The sequence below is a fragment of the Mustelus asterias genome, chromosome 3, assembly GCF_964213995.1.
Source record: "Mustelus asterias chromosome 3, sMusAst1.hap1.1, whole genome shotgun sequence".
In the NCBI taxonomy this organism is placed as follows: Eukaryota; Metazoa; Chordata; class Chondrichthyes; order Carcharhiniformes; family Triakidae; genus Mustelus; species Mustelus asterias.
This window is the reverse complement of record NC_135803.1, coordinates 87,760,845-87,778,269: the sequence shown is the minus strand read 5'-3', so window position 1 is coordinate 87,778,269 and position 17,425 is coordinate 87,760,845. Positions and strand designations below refer to the sequence as shown.

The window sequence follows — 17,425 nt, the reverse complement described above, 5'->3', positions numbered from 1 at the left end:
TTGAGCAGCTGTGTATCCACTGGAAACACTCCAACATCTCCCGAGGCAACTACAGCTCTGTATGCCCACCATTAACATAGAACCATAGCATCCTACAGTGCAGGAGAAGGCCATTCGGCCCATTTGAGTCTGCACTGACCACAATCCTACCAAGGCCCTATCCCCAGAACCCATGTATTTACCCTAGCTAATCTCCCTGACACCAAGGGGAAATTTAACATGGCCAATCCACCTAATCCGCATATCTTTGGACTGTGGGAGGAAACCGGAGCATCCAGAGGAAACCCATGCAGACACGGGGAGAACGTGCAGACTCCGCACAGACAGTGACCCAAGCCGGGAATTGAACACAGGTCCCTGGCGCTGTGAGGCAGCAACGCTAGCCACTGTGCCACTGTGTTGCCCCTGATGGACCCTTCCAAAATAAAGTAGCCCCAGTTTGCTGATAAGGGCACAAGTACCTGATTAATGAGAGGGGTTTTGAGAAATATAATTCCTAAGGCTCTTTGGAGTACACAACAATGGCTTTGTTACCAGAAGGGATGTTTGCAACAAAATCCGTAACCACTTATAAAGGATCCTGGAAAACTACTTGAAGCAGGGGTTTGGAGAATGGGATTCGTTTTGAGATTGACAAAAGAGCCCCTGTGCCTTGCTCTATTCTCTCTCCAGAAACGCTGTCAGACCTGCTGAGATTTTCCGGCACTTTCTGTTTTTGTCTCAGATACCAGTGTCCACAGTATTTTCTTTTACCTCCGACATTCACCTGGTGATCAGCTCCAGTAGCTGATTTGCCACATCGGAACTCGAGGAAAGTACCTGTGACTGGAGGTCATGTATGTCTTGGATCAGGAAGGCCAATAATTTCTGATTCTCTTCCGCAGACCAATGACATGTTCCTGTACACTGCACCCCAACAATGTGGGAAATATCAACTCAACAAGACACTACCGTTGATGGGCATGAAGGTAAGTGACAAATTCCCAGAGAAACAGTTTGGGCATTGGCGAAAGAGAGGAAATAGAGCAGATATTACAGAGAGTGGGGAGGGTAGGAACACAAAATAGCAATATAAATACTGTGGCTACCAGAGCAGGTCAGAGGGTGGAAACCCTGCAGCGAGTAACTTAGTTCCTGACTCCCCAAAGCCGGTCCACCATCTACAAAGCACCACCAACACACACAGTGGCAGCTGTGTGTATCAAATTTGATCAACCCTTTTACTTTATGGCCACTATATTTCAAAAGTAAACTTACACTATTTACAATCCTCCAATTGTATATGTTCCTTTTGAAATGCAACGGACAACTTCAAGCCACTTATTTTATTTGCCTCATGTACATTCTTATTCAAGTTCTCCTGGCTCCCTGTTTAGGACCATTTTAAACCACTTGCCTCCATACTTCCTCTATTGATGCTTGACCTCTACATTTTGTCTGTCTTCAGTGCATTTAAACCAGTCACACCCCCACAAGCTTGGTCCCAATATATGACAATAATATTTCAAAAAAGGAAATATTAAGATTCATTTTTCTCTCAGAATGGTAGCCAAACTAGACATCCCATTATAAGATAGAACATAGAACAGTACAGCACAGAACAGGCCCTTCGGCCCACGATGTTGTGCCGAGCTTTATCTGAAACCAAGATCAAGCTATCCCACTCCCTATCATCCTGGTGTGCTCCATGTGCCTATCCAATAACCGCTTAAATGTTCCTAAAGTGTCTGACTCCACGATCACTGCAGGCAGTCCATTCCACACCCCAACCACTCTCTGCGTAAAGAATCTACCTCTGATATCCTTCCTGTATCTCCCACCACGAACCCTATAGTTATGCCCCCTTGTAATAGCTCCATTCACCCGAGGAAATAGTCTTTGAACGTTCACTCGATCTATCCCCTTCATCATTTTATAAACCTCTATTAAGTCTCCCCTCAGCCTCCTCCGCTCCAGAGAGAACAGCCCCAGCTCCCTCAACCTTTCCTCATAAGACCTACCCTCCAAACCAGGCAGCATCCTGGTAAATCTCCTCTGCACTCTTTCCAGCGCTTCCACATCCTTCTTATAGTGAGGTGACCAGAACTGCACACAATATTCCAAATGTGGTCTCACCAAGGTCCTGTACAGTTGCAGCATAACCCCACGGCTCTTAAACTCCAACCCCCTGTTAATAAAAGCTAACACACTATAGGCCTTCTTCACAGCTCTATCCACTTGAGTGGCAACCTTTAGAGATCTGTGGATATGAACCCCAAGATCTCTCTGTTCCTCCACAGTCTTCAGAACCCTACCTTTGACCCTGTAATATAATAGACATCCCAGTTATATCAAAGTGCCAAGAATCTGGAGTTACAATTCAAATTCAAAATCTTCAGATTGCCTTTTATTTGACCCTTTCTCAGATGTTGGGGAACTGATTAGATTGTTCTCAGTAGCTTGTTAAAAGTTTCATGCTTCAGTGGAAATATTAAATCAGGTATACAAATAAAATTGCATGAAAACTGAAGAGGCAACCACATTTCAAATAAGATTTATACTGGAGACAGAGGGGGAAACAATGTACACAGACACTGAGCAATGGGTACATGCTGGAGATGAGAAATGGGTGTACACAGAGCAATGGGTACACGCTAGAGATGAGAAATGAGTGTGCACAGACACGGAGCAACAGGGTACGTGCTGGAGACAGAGGAGGAAACGGCGTACATAGAGATGTAGCAATGGGTACATCAATCATTTGGAGCCTGCTCCACCATTCAATAAGATCATGGCTGATCTGGTTGTGGTCTCAACTCCACCTTGTCTTCTGCCTCCCATAATCCTCGACTTGAAGTTTGGCACAGTACTACGATAGAAGCCACACATCCCCCAAAATCTCATGGTTTCTCATTCAGATTTTGGGGTGGGGATTTCCATCAACACCCATACATTCACTGTTCTTGCCAACACCTGTCCTTGCCCTATGCCCTCGCGCTTTTGAAGACTCATACTTGGCAAGGTTTATTATGATATCTGCCAACTGTAATTGTTTAAATAGGGCTTGATTTTAAATAACCTTTCCAAATGTGGCTGTAAATCAATGCATTGTCCACTTAAACAACACAATCAGAAACATTAGTGACTATTTGATTTATTAGTCTTTGGAAAGTGGTTGGAGCATTCCTTGACCCGAATAGCATTGCTCAGCATTGGTCAAGCCCATTTGGTGTGACAAAGGCCGATAGCTCCTTAGCTCTCAATGTTAAAGGTACTTGCCAGTATCCTTTCAATAAATATATCTTAGCGAGGAACATGGCACTGCCAATGCTGTCAATACAATTGTTTAAACAATGGATTGAGTATGAGTCTGTTTTAGTTACTGAATTAACCATTCTGTAATCTATGCAGAATTTGATTGACCCATCAGGTTTAAACACTAACACTATGGAAGAACTCCAACTGCAATGATTAGATTCAGTTAGTAACTTTACAACAGATGTTGAATTTTTGCTTTCATCTGACCCTATTTCTCTACGCTAAAGTGATAAGGATATTATTTTATGGGAGAAGATTCCACTCCACATAATGCATAGAAGATGATACAGTACAGCACAGAAACAGGCCCTTTGGCCCACGATGTTGTGCCTAACATGATGCCAAATTAAACCAATCCCCTCTGCCTGTCCTTGCTCCATATCCCTATATTCCTTGCATATTCATGTGCTTATCTAAAAGCCCCTTAAACACCCCATTGTATCTGCTTCCACCAGCATTCCTGGCAGCGTGTTCTTGACACCTACCATTCTAAGTGTCAAAAAAACTTGCCCCTCTCATCTGCTTTGAACTTTTCCCCTCTCACTTTAAGTGCATTCCCCCTCATATTAGACATTTCAACTCTGGGAAAATATTCTGACTGTCAACCCTATCTATGCCTGTCATAATTTTATAGACTTCTATCAGGTCTCCTCTCAGCCTCTGGTGCTGCATGGCTAAAGTTGTTCAGCCTTATTTATCCCTACATATTGCTTTAAATTCTGAAGTAACCTCACTAGATCATCTTGTTGTCCTACTCTCAGTATGAGAGTATAGTGTCTAAATTGTCCTAATATTTCAGTGTTAGCTAATCACATAGCAAGCGGTTCAATTTGTGAACTCTCTTAAGTCTCCTGCTGCCTCACGCTCACTGTCTCTTTCATTTTCCACTGTGTATACTTTTAAAATTAATTTATGAGATGTGGGCATCACTGGCTGGGCCAGCATTTATTACTCAACCCTAACTGCCCTTGAGAACGTAATGGTGAGTTGCCTCCTTGAACCTCAAGTTCCTGTGGTGTAGGTACACCTGACGAAGGAGTAGCACTCTGAAAGCTAGTGGCGTTTGCTACCAAATGAACCCGTTGGACTTTAACCTGGAGTTGTTAGACTCCTTACTGTGTAGGTATACCTGCAGTGCTGTTAGGTAGGGAGTTCTAGAATTTTGACCCGGCAACAGTGAAGGAACAGCAATTTATTTCCAAGTCAGAATTGTGAGTGGCATTGAGGGAAACATCCAGGTGGTGGTGTTCCCAGGTATCTGCTGCTCTTGTCCTTTTAAGTGGTTGTGGGTTTGGAAGGTGCTGTCGAAGGAATGGTAGGAAACCAGAGTACTGGAGGAAATCCATGCAGACATGGGGAGACCGTGCAAACTCCTCAGAGAGACACTCAAGGCTGGAATTGAACCTGGGTCCCCGCCTCAGTCCAAAGCTATCTAAATTAGGTGGATTAGCCATGGGGTGACACAGTGGTTACCACTGTTGCTTCACTGTTCCTCATGCTAAATTCTCCCCCACTGTACCCAAACAGAACTGAAAACAGATGGAGCTCTGGAGGAATACAGAGAGAGTAGGAAAGAACTCAAACGGGGAGTTAGAAGGGCAAAAAGAGGTCACCAAATGTTCTTGGCAGATAGGATTAAGGAGAATCCGAAGGCATTTTATTCATATGTTAGGAACAAAAGAGTTGTCAGGGAAAAGGTCGGACCTCTCAGGGACAAAGGAGGGGAATTATGCTTAGAACCCAAGGGAATAGGGGAAATCCTAAATGAATACTTTGCATCGGTATTCACAAAGGAGAGGGACTTGTTGACTGGGAGTGTCTCAGAGGGAGGTGTTGACCCGTTAGAGAGAATCTCCATTAAAAGGGAGGAAGTGTTAGGTTTTTGAGGTAACATTAAAACTGACAAATCCCCAGGGCCGGATGGCATCTATCCTCGACTGCTCAGGGAGACAAGAGATGTAATTGCTGGGCCTCTGACGGAAATCTTTGTCACTTCATTGGACACAGGTGAGGTCCCTGAGGATTGGAGGATAGCGAATGTGGTACCATTATTTAAGAAGGGTAGCAGGGATAACCCGGGTATTTATAGGCCAGTGAGCTTGACGTCCGTGGTAGGGAAGTTGTTGGAGAGGATTCTTAGAGACAGGATGTATACGCATTTAGAACGGAACAATCTCATTAGTGACAGACAGCATGGTTTTGTAAGAGGGAGGTCGTGCCTTACAAATTTGGTGGAGTTTTTTGAGGAAGTGACAAAAACGGTTGACGAAGGAAGGGCTGTGGATGTCGTCTATATGGATTTCAGTAAGGCATTTGACAAAGTCCCTCATGGCAGGTTGGTTAAGAAGGTTAAGGCTCATGGGATACAAGGAGAGGTGGCTAGATGGGTAGAAAACTGGCTTGGCCACAGGAGACAGAGGGTAACAGTCGAAGGGTCTTTTTCCGGCTGGAGGTCTGTGACCAGTGGTGTTCCGCAGGGCTCTGTACTGGGACCTCTGCTATTTGTGATATATATAAATGATTTGGAAGAAGGTGTAACTGGTGTTATCAGCAAGTTTGCGGATGACACGAAGATGGCTGGACTTGCGGATAACGATGAACATTGTCGGACAATACAGCAGGATATAGATAGGCTGGAAAATTGGGCAGAGAAATGGCAGATGGAATTTAATCCAGATAAATGCAAAGTGATGCATTTTGGAAGAACTAACGTAGGGGGGAGTTATACAATAAATAGCAGAACCATCAAGAGTATAGAAACACAGAGGGACCTAGGTGTGCAAGTCCACAAATCCTTGAAGGTGGCAGCACAGGTGGAGAAGGTGGCGAAGAAGGCATATGGTATGCTTGCCTTTATAGGACAGGGTGTGGAGTATAAAAGCTGGAGTCTGATGTTGCAGCTGTATAGAACGCTGGTTAGGCCACATTTGGAGTACTGCGTCCAGTTCTGGTCGCTGCACTACCAGAAGGATGTGGAGGCTTTAGAGAGAGTGCAGAGAAGGTTTACCAGGATGTTGCCTGGTATGGAGGGTCTTAGCTATGTGGAGAGATTGGGTAGACTAGGGTTGTTCTCCCTGGAAAGACAGAGAATGAGGGAGACCTAATAGAGGTGTAAAAAGTTATGAAGGGTAGATAGGGTGAACAGTGGGAAGCTTTTTCCCAGGTCGGAGGTGACGATCACGAGGGGTGATGGGCTCAAGGTGAGAGGGGCGAGGTATAACTCTGACATCAGAGGGAAGTTTTTTACACAGAGTGGTGGGGGCCTGGAATGCGCTGCCAAGTAGGGTGGTGGAGGCAGACACGCTCGCATCGTTTAAGACTTACCTGGATAGTCACATGAGCAGCCTGGGAATGGAGGGATACAAACGAATGGTCTAGTTGGACCAATGAGCGGCACAGGCTTAGAGGGCCGAAGGGCCTGTTTCCTGTGCTGTACCGTTCTTTGTTCTTTGTGGCGATTCGGGGATTTTCACAGTAACATTGCAATGTTAATGTGAGCCTACTTGTGACTAATAAATAATTAAACTTTAATAAATGCACAGGGTTTCAGGGATAGGGTGGGGGTGGGCCTGTGTTTGAGGCTTTTTTGCAGAGTTGTTGCAGACTCATTGGGCCAAATGGCCTCCTTCTGCAATGTAGGGATTCTATGGAAACTTGGTGAGTTCCTGTAGTGCATTTTATAGATAGTACACACTGTTGCCACTGCATCTGTGGTGGAGGGAGTGAATGTTTATGGTTGGGGTGCCAATCAAGCGGGCTGCTTTGCCCTGGATGGTGTTGAGCTTCTTGAGTGTTGTTGGAGCTGCACCCATCCAGGCAAGTGGGGAGTATTCCCTCACACTCCTGACTTGTGCCTTGTGAACAGACTTTGGGGAGTCAGGAGGTGAGTTACTCGCAACAGGATTCCCAGCCTCTGACCTGCTCTTGTAGCTATAGTATTTATATGACTAGTCCAGTTCCGTTTCTGATGAATGAAAACCCCCAGGATGGTGACAGTAAATGTTGGTCCATAAGAGGTTGCAACTGGGGTATTAACAAGAAACAAGGAAATGTCAGACTTTAAACATGTATTTTGAATATGTCCTCAAAGTTTAAAAACAATCGCTATCATTGGAGAAAAAATTTCTAGAAAAACTAATGGACTAAACACTGACAAGTTCCTTGGACCTGATCAACCAAATCCTGATCTGAAAACAAAATGGATGCATTGGTTGTGACCTTCTAGAATTCCCTAGATTCTGGAAAGGTCCTGATGGATTGGAAAACAGCAAGTGTAACACCTTTATCTTTGTTTATAGAAACTAGGAGCAGGAGTAGGCAAATCGGCCGTTCGAGCCTGCTCCACCATTCAATATAATCATGGCTGATTCTCAATTTCAAAGCCATATTCCCGCTTTCTCCCTATATCCACCAATTCCATTAAAATCTACACAATTATCTAACTCTTGAATACATTCAGTGACTTGGCCTCCTTGGCCTTCTGTGGTAGAGAATTCCAGAGTTCACTACCCTTTGAGTGAAGAAATTTCTCCTCATCTCAGTCCTAAATAGTCTACCCTGTATGCTGAGACCATGCCCTCTGGTTCTAGATAAAGAAAAAAGAACAAAGAAAAGTACAGCACGGGAACAGGCTTTTCAACCCACCAAGCCCGTACCGATCAGGATGCCGTAACTAAACTTTTTAAAAAAGCCTTCTGCCCTCAGTCAGACCATAACCCTCTATTCCCTCCCTATTCATGCACCAATTTAGATGCCTCTTAAATGTTGCTAATGTGCCTGTTTCCACCACCTTCTCTGGCAGTGCATTCCAGGCACCCACCATTCTTTGCATGAAAAATTTCCCCTACACATCTCCCTTAAACTTTCCCCCCTCACCTTGAACCTGTACCCCCTTGTAATTGACACTTCCACCCTGGGATAAAGCCTCTGACTATCCACCCTGTCTGTGCCTCTCATAATTTTGTAGATCTCGGTCAGGTCTCCCCTCAGCCTCCATCTTTCCACTGAAAACAATCCTAAGACCATAAGACCATAAGACATAGGAGCGGAAGTAAGGCCATTCGGCCCATCGAGTCCACTCCACCATTCAATCATGGTTGATTTCAACTCCATTTACCCGCTCTCTCCCCATAGCCCTTAATTCCTCGAGAAATCAAGAATTTATCAATTTCTGTCTTGAAGACGCTCAACGTCTCGGCCTCCACAGCCCTCTGTGGCAATGAATTCCACAGACCCACCACTCTCTGGCTGAAGAAATTTCTCCTCATCTCTGTTCTAAAGTGACTCCCTTTTATTCTAAGGCTGTGCCCCCGCGTCCTAGTCTCCCCTGTTAATGGAAACAACTTCCCTACGTCCATCCTATCTAAGCCGTTCATTATCTTGTAAGTTTCTATCAGATCTCCCCTCAACCTCCTAAACTCCAATGAATATAATCCCACGATCCTCAGACGTTCATCGTATGTCAGGCCTACCATTCCTGGGATCATCCGTGTGAATCCTAATTTAATCAACCTCTCCTGAGACCAGGCAACAGCCTGGTGAACCTTGTTTGTACTCTCTCTAAAGCTTCCATGTCCTTCTGGTAGTGTGGCAACCAGAACTGCGTGCAATACTCCAAATGCGGCCCAACCAAGGTTTTATACAGCTGCAACACGATTTCCCAACTCTTGTACTCAGTGCCCTGGCCAGTGAAGGAAGTATGCCATATGCCTTCTTAATCACCTTGGCCACCTGTGTTGCCACTTTTAGGAAACTGTGGACCTACACGCCCAGATCTCTGTGCATGTTAATGTACCTAAGGGTTCTGCCATTTATAGAGTAATTCACACCTAGATGTGATCCTCCAAAATGCATCACTCGCATTTGACCGGATTAAATGCCATCTGCCATTTCTGTGCCCAAGTCTCCAATCTATGTTATCCTGCTGTATCCTCTGACAATCCCCGCACTATCAGCAACTCCATCAATCTTTGTGTCATCTGCAAACTTACTAATCAGACCACCCATGTTTTCCTCCAGATCCTTTATATATACCACAAACAACAGGGGTCCCAGCACTGATCCCTACAAAGCTAGCTACAGATTTCCTTCCATCGCTACTCTCTGCCTTCTATGACCAATATTCCTTCACCCCAGTCCAACGCCGGCATCTCCACATCACTTCTATGACCAAGCCAGTTCTGTATCCATCTAGCCAGGTCACCCCGAATCCCATATGATTTTAGTTTTTGTGCCAATCTGCCGTGTGGAACCTTGTCAATTGCCTTACTAAAGTCCATATAAACTACATCAGCTCTTCACTCATCAATTATCTTTGTCACCTCTTCAAAAAACTCAGTCAAGTTGGTGACGTTCCCAGCTTGGGTGACTGTCTGTGTGGAGTTTGCACATTTTCCCCGTGGGTTTCCTCTGGATGCTCCAGTTTCCTCCCATAGTCTGAAAGACGTGCGGGTTAGGTGGATTGACCATGCTAAATTGCCCCTTAGTGTCAGGGGGATTAGCTAGGGATTATGGGGATAGGGCCTGGATGGGATAGTGGTCAGTGCAGACTCCATGGGCCGAATAGCCTCCTTCTGCACTGTAGGATTCTGTAGACTTTCCCTGTACAAAACCATTTTCCCCAACCAGGGAAAACATCCTCCCTGTGTCACCATTTAATTAATACTCTCCTTCCTGTTTATCACACTTCACATTTAGTATAACTTCACATTTAGTCAGGTTGTACTGTTTCTGCAATGTTTGCCCACTTCACTCAACCAGTCTAAATCATCTTGAAGCCTCCTTGCATCCTCCTCACCGCTTACAATTCTTATAGTTTTGTGTATTCATCAAACATGGAAATGTTACATTTGGTTCCCTCAGGTAAGTGAACGTATTCTGAACAGCTGGGGTCCCAGCACTGATCCCTGTGCCACCTCACTATTCCTTCCCGCCATGAGGAAAAAGACTCATTTTTATCCCACTCTGTTTCCTGTCAACCAGTTCTCAATCTGTGCCTGACATTACCCCCATCCCATATGCTTTAATTTTGTCCACTAACCTCTTATGAGGGACCTTATCAAAAGCCTTCTGAAAGTTCAAATACACCACATCCACTGATTCTCCCTTATCTATTCTACTAGTTACATCCTCAAAAAACCTCCTGTAGATTTGCAGGTACAGCAGGCAGTAAAGGAGGCAAATGGTATGTTGGCCTTCATAGCAAAAGGATTTGAGTATAGGGATAGGGATGTTTTGCTGCATTTGTAGAGGGCTTTGGTGAGGTCACATCTGGAGTATTACGTGCAGGTTTGGTGTACTTCTCTGAGGAAGGATGTCCTTGCTATGGAGGGAGTACAGCGAAGGTTTACCAGGCTGATTTCAGCGATGACAGGTCTGTCATAGGAGGAGAAACTAGGGTTGGGATTATATTCACTGGAGTTTAGAAGAGTGAGAGGGGATCTCTTAGACCCTTAGAACATTCTAACAGGGTTAGACAGGGTAGATTCATAAAGAATGCTCCCAGTGGTGGGGGAGTCCAGAACTAGGAGTCTTAGTTTGAGGATAAGTCGTAAACCTTTTAGAACTGAGGTGTGGAGAATCGTGTGGAATTCACTTCATGTAGAATTCCACGGAATGTAGTTGAGGCCAAAACATCTGATTTCAAGAAGAAATTAGATATAGCTCCTGGGGCCTAAGGGATCAAGGGATATTGGGGTGGTGGGGGGGATATTGAATTTGAAGATCAGCGGAGCAGACTCGAAGGGCCAAATAGCCTACTCCTGCTTCTAGTTTCTGTGTTAAGCATGATATGCCCTTCATAAACCCACACTGGCCTTCTCCAATCCCATTGATGCTTTCCAAATGTTCTGTTATCATGTCTTTTATAATAGACTCTAGATCTTCCCCAATACTGATGTCAGGCTAACTGGTTTGTAGTTCTCCCTTTTTCCTCTCCCTTTTTAAATAGTGGGATTATCTTTGCCATCCTCCAATCTGTAGGAACTGCTCCAGAGTCTATTGAATTTTGAAGGGGCCACTTCCTTTACTACTCTGAGATGTAGATTATCAGGTGCTGGTAATCTCAGCCTTTAACCCCATTAATTTCCCCAGCACCAATTTCTTACTGATACTGAGTTCGTTCATTTCCGTCCTCTCACTAGACCCTAGGTTCCGTCACATTTCTGGAAGGTTATTTGTGTCCTGTTTCTCGAGACAGAACCAAAGTACGTTTTCAATTCTTCTGCCATTTCTTTCTTCCCCGTTATGATTTCCCCAGCTTTTGACTGTAAGGAATCTACATTTGTTGTTACTAATCTTTTTCTCTTCATGTATTTATAGAAGCTTTTACAATCAGTTTCTGTGTTCCCTGAATTTTACTCTCATATTCTAATTTTCCCCTCTTGATCAATTTTTTTGTCCTCTTTTGCCGAATTATAAAATGCTCCCAATCCTCAGACTTGCTGCAATTTTATATGCCTTCTCTTTGGATTTAATATTATCCCTAATTTCTTTTGTATGCCGTGGTTGAGCCATCTTCTTTTATTTTTGGGCCAGGCAGGAATGAATAATTGTTGTAATTCATGCATGGGCAGAACGGTGGCACTGCTGCCTCACAGCACCAGGGACCCGGGTTCAATTCCCAGCTTGGGTCACTGCCTGTGTGGAGTTTGCACATTTTTCCAGTGTCTGCATGGGTTTCCTCTGGATGTTCTGGTTTCCTCCCACAGTCCCAAGATGTGCGGGTTAGGTTGAGTGGCCATGCTAAATTGACCCTAGTATCGGGATTAGTAGGGTTAATACATGGGGCTATGGGGATAGGGCCTGGGTGGGATTGTGGTTGGTGCAAACTCGATGGGCTGAATGGCCTCCATCTGCACTGGAGGATTCGATGATCCATACGTTATTTAAACATGAACCATTGCCTGTCCAGTGTCAACCCCTTTAGTAAACTTCCCCAATCTATCCTTTCCTGTGTGCCTCATACTCCCTTTATTTAGATTCAGAACTCTAGTTTTGGATTTGACTACTTCACTCTCCATTTAATGAAGAATTCTATCATATTATGGTGACTCTTCCCCAAGGGACCCCGAACATGATTGTTAATTAATCCTTTCTTATTGCACAGTACCCAGTCTAGAATAAAGTTAAAAGTTTATTTATTGAAACAAGTAGACTTACATTAACACTGCAATAAAGTTACTGTGAAAATCCCCTAGTTGCCACACTCCGCGCCTTTTTGGGTACACTGAGGGAGAATTTAGCATGACCAAAGCACCTAACCAACACACCTTTCGGATTGTGGGAGGAAACCGGAGCACCCGGAGGAAACCCACGCAGACACGGAGAATGTGCAAACTCCCCACAGACAGTGACCCAAGTCGAGAATCAAACCCGGGTCCCTGGTGCTGAGGGGCAGCAGTGCTAACCACTGTGCTACCATGCCGCCCATAGCCTATTCATTGGTTGGTTCTTCAACGTATTGGTTTAAAAAAACCACCACGTACACACTCCAGGAATTCCTCCCCCACTATACCATTGCTAGTTTGGTTTGTCCAATCTATGTGTAAATTAAAGTCACCCATGATTACAGTTGTACCCTTATTGCATGCATCTCTGATTTCATAAAATCATAGAACCTACAATGAGAAAGAGGCCATTTGGCCCATCAAGCCTGCACAGACAACAATCCCACTCAGCCCCTATCCCGAATCCCCCTAAACTACACATCTTGGGACATTAAGGGGTAATTTAGCATGGCCAGTCAACTTTACCTGCACATCTTTGGACTGTGGGAGGAAACCAGAGTGCCTAGAGGAAACCCACGCAGACACGGGGAGAACATGTCAACTCCACACATACAGTGATCTGAAGCCAGAATCAAACCCGGTCCCTGGTGCTGTGAGGCAGCAGTGCTACCACTGTGCCACCGTGCAGCCCCAGTCTTGTTTACTATCTATCCTTGTACTCCACTACTATTTTGGGGCCTATAGAAAACCCACATTAACATTTTCTGCCCCTTGGTATTTTTTAACTCCACCCATACAGATTCCACATCATGATTTTCTGAGCCAATATCTTTCCTCACTATTGCATTGATTTCCTAATTTAATAACAACGCTATCCCACCTTATTTCCCTTCTTGTCTGTCCTTCCTAAATGATGAATATCCCTGCATGTTCATTTCCCATCCTTGGTAACTCTACAGCCATGTCTCTGTAATTTCAACTATACCATAACTGTTTATATCTGTTTATGCTGTTAATTATAGAGTCATAGAGGTTTACAACATGGAAACAGGCCCCTCGACCCTACTTGTCCATGCTGTCCTTTTTTAAACCACTAAGCTAGTCCCAATTGCCCGTGTTTGGCCCATATCCCTCTACAGCCATCTTAACGCATGTAACTGTCTAAATGCTTTTTAAAAGACAAAATTGTACCCGCCTCTGGCAACTCGTTCCAGATACTCACCACCCTCTGTGTGAAAGAATTGCCCCTCTGAATGCTTTTGTATCTCTCCCCTCTCACCTTAAACCTATGCCCTCTAGATTCAGACTCCCCTACCTTTGGGAAAAGATATTGACTATCTAGCTGATCTATGTCCCTCATTATTTTATAGACCTCTATAAGATCACCCCTCGGTCTCCTACGCTCCAGAGAAAAAAATCACAGTCTATCCAGCCTCTCCTTATAATTCAAACCATCAAGTCCTGGTAGCATCCTAGTAAATCTTTTCTGCAGTCTTTCTAGTTTAATAATATCCTTTCTATAACAGGGTGACCAGAACTGTACACAGTATTCCAAGTGTGGCCTTACCAATGTCTTGTACAACTTCAACAAGATGTCCCAACTCCTGTATTCAATGTTCTGACCAATGAAACCAAGCATGCCGAATGCCTTCTTCACCACTCTGTCCACCTGTGACTCCACTTTCCAGGAGCTATGAACCAGTATCCCTAGATCTCTCTGTTCTGTAACTCTCCCCAATGCCCTACCATTAACTGAGTAAGTCCTGCCCTGGTTCAATCTACCAAAATGCATCACCTCGCATTTATCTAAATTAAACTCCATCTGCCATTCATCTGCCCACTGGCCTGTTTGATTAAGATCCCATTGCAATCCTAGATTACCTTCTTCATTGTCCACGATGCCACCAATCTTGGTGTCATCTGCAAACTTACTAACCATGCCTCCTAAATTTTCATCCAAATCATTAATATAAATGACAAATAACAGTGGACCCAGCACCGATCCCTGAGACACACCGCTGGTCACAGGCCTCCAGTTTGAAAAACAACCCTCTACAACCACCCTCTGTCTTCCGTCATCATGACAATTTTGTATCCATTTCGCTACCTCACCCTGGATCCCATGATTACAGGGGCCTCCTGCACTTCCTGCCTCCCTCTACTCAGCCTGGTGGTCATTGATCCCCTTTCTGCCTGTTCAGTTTTTACCTGCAGTGATACCACCTCACCGAACATACTGTCCATGGCAATAACAGCATTGTGGATGCTCCCCAGTGAGTCCACCTGCCTCTCCAGTGCCAAAATGCAGTTAGCCAGGAGCTGCAATTGGACACACTTCCTGCACATGCAGTCACCAGGGACACTGGAAGTGTCTATGACTTACCACATTGCGCAGGAAGAACATATCACCAGTGCAAGCTCCACTGCCATGATTTTACAGTCACAAAGAGTACACAGGCCAAAGAGGTTGTACACTGGAGGCGGAGGGGCAAACGGGGTGTCCACTGGAGGCGGAGGGGCAAACAGGGTGTCCACTGGAGGCGGAGGGGCGGGTTAGTTGAATGCAGTGTTTTGGATTGAGTTAGTGAGAGCGTAGGTGATGGAGACAGCTGAGGGAGTGTGTGGGGATGGGGAATGGGTTGGGAATATGGGGGTTCAAAGGGATGAGGAGGGTTGGTTGTTGGGTAGTTGGGGAGGCTGGTGTACAGTCTTAGTGAGTAGGGTGTTGATGTACATTGGAATATTGCTCAATATGAATGGGTAGGCAGCTCTGAATCTTTCTGATTCCCTCATTTGTTGTGTTTCAGGTGAGCAGCGTGTCTGTTGAAGAGACTGAGAAGTTACTAAGGATCCAAAGTGTGCGAGGCTCTATCACATTCTGCGCCAGGTACTAAGTAACTAAGCTGCATAGGAATGCGTTGAATAACTCCACCTGCATGACCACATCTGCATTTACAGCATGATCACACTGCATTTCTGTATTAACAAGGTTCCTGTCCTAAACAGGTAATGTTAAACGTGAAGAGGGAGAAATTGCAATCAATAAATAACCCCAACATTCCCCATTGTGTTGGCCTGACACAGTATAATCATTAATTAACATTTATTTTTGAAAATCCTGTGCTCAGTGCGTACTTGATGTTTACAAGTGTCAAGTCATGTGTCTCTTTACATTATACTGTGGGTCGTATGCCAGTTATCCTTGTACTACACCTTCCCCACATCTTTACCCAACATTCTTGCATTACAATGGTGCTACTCAAGTTTCTGACTTTACAGAATTAGGTGGTTTGGAGAATTGGCAATGTTTCCAGATCTTACTCTGGTTACATTTGGAGGAAGGGCTAGGCTCTGTAGATTTGGGCAAACTTTGATCAAGAGTTTGCGCTCTGGGTTGTTTTCCTGGAACTTGGCTGCCATTTTCCAAACCTCTTTAACCACTCCTTGGAATTGAAGCTCTCCTTGTCAACTCCCCATCTGGTCCGCTCGATGACCACAAGCTTAGCCTGTTCTTTTCAGAGAGAATGTTCACTCTGATTGTTCTCGATATAAACTTGGTGTTTCTTTTTGTGTATGGTCCACCATAATCCTTGTGGGAGTTTACACTTCAGAAATGGAACCCCCTCATTCCCACTTGTTTCACAATTTTACCCAAATATTTGATTACACTCTTTTCCTGTTGTTTTTCGAGTTTATGGATCTTTTTATTCAGCTCAGCAACTCGTTTGGTAAGTTCCTTTGTCTTTGTTTCAGAGTTACCTGGACATTCAGTTCCTTTTGGAATCATTTCTCCCCTGGTCACTGACTACCCCTTAGACTCATTAAATTCACTTGTTAGATCCTCAATAAAATAATTGAGGATCTAACAAGTTAGTTCACCTTCTGGTTTGTAAAGGGAAAATAAAGATAGTAAGTTGGGGGGGTATTTGTTCGAAATTAATAACTAATTTTTAGGTAGCTAATTAAAATTTAACTTGTAATCTAACAGCTAATAGAGAGATAGTCATGTCTGTTTATTGGGTTATGTGTGTCTGCCTGTGCGATGTGGTCAATCATGGATGCTGAGAACCTCCCTGATAATTACATCTGCAGGAAGTGTACCCAGCTTCAGCTGCTCATCGAATGAATGGATCAATTTAAGCAGCAGTTAGAGGCACTAAGGAGCACTCAAATGGTGGAGAGCATCTTAGATAGAAGTTACAGAGCTATGGTAACACTCAAGGTACAGAAAGATAGATGGGTGACCATTAGATAGGGCAGGTAGTCAGTACAGGAGTCCCCTGTGGCTGCTCCCCTGTCTCAAGCATTCAATTTCGGATACTGATGAGGGGAATGGTCCATCAGGTGACAGCAGCAGCCAGAACAGTGGCACCATGGCTGGCCCTGCCATTCAGAGGAGAGGGACATTGCATAGTAGAGCCATAGTAATTGGGGATTCGATAGTCGGGGACACAGGTGCTTCTGTGGCCGAGAGAGAGACTCCAGGATGGTATGTGGCCTCCTTGGTGCCAGGGTCACGAATGTCTCTGAGCGGGTGCGGGGCATCCTGAAATTGGATGGGGAGAAATTTGTTAGGTGTGTCCAGGAGGGTTTTTTTGAAACAATATGTGGATAGTCTAACGAGAGAGGGGGCCAAACTGAACTTGGTATTGGGGAATGAGCCCAGCCAGGTGATCAAAGTTTCAGTGGGGGAGCATTTTGGGAATAGTGACCATAATTCCTTACGTTTTTCAATATGTATGGACAAGCACAAGAGTTGTCCTTGAGTGAATGTGTTAAATTGGGGGAAGGCCAACTATAACTGAATTAGGCAAGAATTGGAGAATGTGATTGGGAGCGGTTGTTTAAGGGTAAATCCACATCTGACATAGAAGTCTTTTAAAGGCCAGTTGATTAGGGTG

At 44.6% G+C, this 17,425-nt stretch overlaps 1 protein-coding gene across 1 annotated transcript in view; it reads left to right on the top strand.

The window, feature by feature from the left end:
* Nucleotides 1-17,425, top strand: part of LOC144491844 (FYVE, RhoGEF and PH domain-containing protein 5-like) — a 137,830-nt gene that overhangs the window by 39,214 nt on the left and 81,191 nt on the right. Inside the window, exons 12-13 of the mRNA XM_078210137.1 lie at nt 885-968; nt 15,332-15,411. Coding sequence (XP_078066263.1) covers nt 885-968; nt 15,332-15,411 — 164 coding nt within the window. The remainder of the gene's footprint in view (nt 1-884; nt 969-15,331; nt 15,412-17,425) is intronic.